This window comes from Episyrphus balteatus, chromosome 2, assembly GCF_945859705.1.
Source record: "Episyrphus balteatus chromosome 2, idEpiBalt1.1, whole genome shotgun sequence".
Taxonomy (NCBI): domain Eukaryota; kingdom Metazoa; phylum Arthropoda; class Insecta; order Diptera; family Syrphidae; genus Episyrphus; species Episyrphus balteatus.
The window spans coordinates 114,978,072-114,982,550 of NC_079135.1; the positions used below are offsets into that span (position 1 = coordinate 114,978,072).

A 4,479-nucleotide genomic window follows, 5' to 3' on the forward strand; every position below is an offset into this window, starting at 1 on the left:
CATTTTACTTTTTGTTATTGCTACTGTCAAACATGACAGAAGAGAGGCGCCAAGCGGCAAATAGCGGAATCTAATTATATTGAGGTGGTAGCCACACTACTTTTGTTTGGCAACTTCCTGAAATAATTTTTTTAGAAATGCAAAACTTAAATAAATCCCCAATTATTGAGAAATCGGAGGCTATTTCTCGTAGAACTCAAGCCAGAACTATAATTGGGGGATGGAGTCGGATGCTACTGTCAATTGTTGTTGTTTTCCATAAGTTTTCATCCGTCGAGTGCGGTTGCGAGCGCCAATTATAGTTCTGGCTTCAGCCACGGTAAGAACTTAAATTATAACTACAATGACAACAACTATTTGCAAAAAGTGGGAAATTTACAAAACTTCGCCTCAATAAAATAATGTCGTATGTTACATTCGGCTACTTTTGGGAAAACGAAATTAAAGTTCAGATTTTTTTTCTCGAAAACTGTACGGTGAATTTTTTAAAAATATCATAACATATACAGAAAATATTTGTCCATTGACCTATTATATATGGACTGCTAGTTGCTTTTCGTTCCCATACAAAATTTTTGAAAACGTGGTTTAATCATTACTAGCGCCTGTGGAAGAAAGCGGTAAATAGAACTCAGTTAGCGTAGCGACATCTTCCGGCAGATCGCTTGAACTAACATATTTGTGCATAGAAACTATGGCCACGACCCACGACATTATTTTATTGAGGCGACGTTTTGTAAATTTCCCACTTTTTGCAAATAGTTGTTGTCATTGTAGTTATAATTTAAGTTCTTACCGTGGCTGAGTTCTACGAGAAATAGCCTCCGATTCCTCAATAATTGGGGATTTATCTAAGTTTTGCATTTCTAAAAAAAATTATTTCAGGAAGTTGCCAAACAAAAGTAGTGTGGCTACCACCTCAATATAATTAGATTCCGCTATTTGCCGCTTGGCGCCTCTCTTCTGTCATGTTTGACAGTAGCAATAACAAAAAGTAAAATGAAACAGATTTGAATTTGTTGTGTTGACTGCAAATGCATTCTTTTCGCTTATTTATTTATTTGATTCAAATATTTAAATAAACATAAAATAAACAATTACAATGGAACTAAATAACACCATACAACCTATTTGTCAAGCTTGTCTTAAATATTCCACAGAATACATTGAAATGAACACTCCAATTATGGGCAGAAGCGTTGAAGAATCTCCAACTTATTTGGAATGCTTCAGAGAATGTACACAACTAGACATTGCAGGAGAGCATACAAAGCATATTTGTATTCCATGCTCCAAAGAACTACATATTGCCTATGGTTTTATAGTCAAAGTCAGAATTGCACATGGTATTCTAAATAAACAAAACGTATGTTATTTTCATAATCCATTTCCATAGTAAAATAGGATATTTATCTTTTGTATTGACCAGGTTAACCAAAATCATAATTGGAAAGAGCAGGGTAGTGAGATGAATGCTGCTGCACACGCACACCAAAATGAACCGGCCTACAGTTATTTTGACTTGGATAAACTTGTCATAGAAGAGATCATTGAGAATCCTCAGCAGCCTGGTGTGCAATTCAATTCAAAATTCCACCCGTCATCTTCGGTTAATGGTAAGAAACTATGTTCTCATTAAAATGTACAAATGAATCAGTGCTTCTGACCAATCATCTCCTTACTTACTTGGGGTGACCAGCGCCATAAGGCCAAGGCAGCTATAATCCATTGTGGATTTGGGCCTCAATCAACAAGCTACTCCAGCCAGCTCTATCACTAGCTCGCTGCTTCCAGTTTCGCACGCCAAGTTGATTGAGCTTCCCTTCCACTTGACTTCCGACAAGGTCTTCCTCTACATCGTGTCGTCCCTCTGGGTTGGAGTCGAAGACTTCTCGAGCCGGAGCAATGTTGTCCATGTGCTAGAAGTTAACTAGTCACTGCATCTTTATTCTCTTGGCTAAGTTAGTGTCCTTGTACAATTCTTATAGTTCGTTGTTGTATTTTCTCAAATCACCATCAATGCAGACGGGACCAAAAACCGCTTGAAGAACTTTCCTCTCGAAAAAATCTAAGGTGTTTTCATCCGCTTTCGTTTAAGTTCATGTCTGTGTACCGCATGGCAGGAGTGGAATCTGGAATGATAAGGGTCTTGTATTGGGACACCTCAGTTGATCGAGAGAGGGCTTTGCTCGTCAATTACCTTTTCAAACAAAAGTATAGCGGAGCCTAGGTAGTCTAAGTCCTTTACTACCTCGAAATTATGGCTGTCCATGGTGGCGTTTGGTCCAATACGGCAATATTGAGTGTCCTTTTTTGAAGACAGCATATGATAATAATGCACTCATTGACCATTAAATCCATTTTTGGCCGTTTACAAAAGCGTCACTGACATCACTTTGTGTGCAGTTGGGCGAACTTTTGAAATATGAAATATGGTGTTCTTTTAAGAAAGATATCAAAGGAGTCGCATGACAACTCGTGGCCTTGTCTAAATTTTTTTTTGACGTTGAGGCCTTTGCCGACCCTGATAGAGCAGCATGGGTTTTCCATCGTCACCTTGCACATGCACAGGATCTTGGCAGGGATGCTAACAAGAGACTATCATATGCGGCCTTGAAATCGATGAATAAGTGATGGGGATCGATTTGAAGCTCCTTGTTTTTTTTTCAAGATCTGTCGTAATGAGAATATATGGTCGATGGTGGACTTTGCTGGTCTGAAGCCACACTGATAAGGACCTATAAGATTGTTGAGGAAGACCTATTCATTGTTCAATTATTAGGGACTTAAGCTGTGATATGATTACGTTAACCTCGGGCAGGTCGGGGGACGGAAATGACGTCAACCTTGAATAATGCAATCTGCCTTAAGTGGGTTTGTTTCCATCGCCATTAGAGAGATTGCAGAAATGATTTCTCTAAATTCTCTGCGACTCTTTTTAACAAACTTCCGAATGTCATTCTTGCTATAATATTCCTTTATTTCCTCTATCGCTCCTTTCTTTTGTTGCCGTTTTTCCTTCTTAAAAAAAACCTGAGAATGAATCCAATTAATATTAATTTACTGTTTTTTTATCTAGCATCTCGTCAATCCAATGTTACTGAAGAAAAAATTAAAAAATCCCCTAAAACCAACAGTAGAAAAAGAAAAGCTAACAATAATAAAACCGTCACATCTGATCATCAACAAAAAGATGATGACGATATTCCAGTAAATAATTCTTCTAAGAAAAAATGCAGTCGCCAACTAAATCCAGATCAATGGAAAAAAAACATTATAAAAAGAAAAAGAAATACTGGTGAAGCATACGTAATGCAGTCAACCAACAAAATCAGAGAAGAAAGAAAAGTCAAAGAAGAATGTTCTGAAAGATGCATATTAAAATGTCCATCAAATTTTAATGAAGATGATAGAAAAAACATCTTCCAATCTTATTGGTCCACGGGTGATGTAAATAAGCAAAGAGAATTCATTCTTAAAAGTATGAACATTATTACTCCAAAATACAGATCCACTAAGAATTCAGAAAAGCCAAGAGACAATAACAATGCATTTTTCTTTAGTAAAAATAATAAAAAGCTTCGAGTTTGTAAGATGTTTTTTAGAAATACTTTAGATATAAGTGATAGTAAAATACGTACCGTTTTGGAAAAGCGAAAGAAAATGTATGCAACTATGCAACTTGAACCAGATATGCGAGGCAAAAAAAAAGCAAATATAAAATCGGAATAAGTTTTATGTGAAAGGGGATTTGATAATGTATCGGTTACATTTGTAGACAAGAAACTCATTATTTCAGAGCCAAATGCAATATTAATTTAATTTTTGATAATTCTCATGGGCATTGTGGTGATAATTCTCTGATTGACAGACCACGTAATTCGATAAGATAATAAACAATGGAGTGCTTTATGAAAGCAAAACAACTGAAACATTTTATGAGGAGCCTGAGAATTAAATCGGCTAAACTATGCTCTTATTTTATTTTATATTAAAAAATAAAAAGTTTTAAATTCAACTGTTAAGCACACCTTGGAATAGAATAATTTCAATTTTTTTCAAATATTATGATTTTTAGTTAAATAATACCGTTTCTAACATATAAATTCTTCGAAAACAAACATTTGTAAAAAATGATGTAATATTCAAGTAAATTTAACGAATCGAAATGTATTTTAAAAATATTTCAGCTTTAGAACAGAACTTTCTAAAAGCAAGTATTTTTATGGCGTTTTCGATTGGCAGTCCGGAAGCGTCCGGAATCATTCTGAAAGCGTTTTATTCGCACAAAACTAATAGTTTTGTGTGAATAAAACTTTTTCAGAATGATTCCGGACGCTTCCAGACTTCCAATCGAAAACGCCATTAGTTTTCGTCAAATAAAAATCACATAATTTAAAAATTCCAATTATAAGAATTTTTATATTTTATTACTGTTTCCATTAAAATACATTTAAGTATTTTTATTTTTGTCAAAGA

The 4,479-nt window shown here is 35.1% G+C and overlaps 1 protein-coding gene across 1 annotated transcript; it reads left to right on the forward strand.

The window, feature by feature from the left end:
- The first annotated feature begins 992 nt into the window (after positions 1-992).
- On the forward strand, positions 993-4,020 carry LOC129912278 (uncharacterized). Its single transcript, XM_055990472.1, has 3 exons — positions 993-1,366; positions 1,430-1,616; positions 3,080-4,020. Exons 1-3 carry the CDS (start codon positions 1,103-1,105, stop codon positions 3,730-3,732), a joined length of 1,104 nt encoding a protein of 367 aa, XP_055846447.1. The 5' UTR covers positions 993-1,102; the 3' UTR covers positions 3,733-4,020.
- Positions 4,021-4,479: the final 459 nt, after the last annotated feature.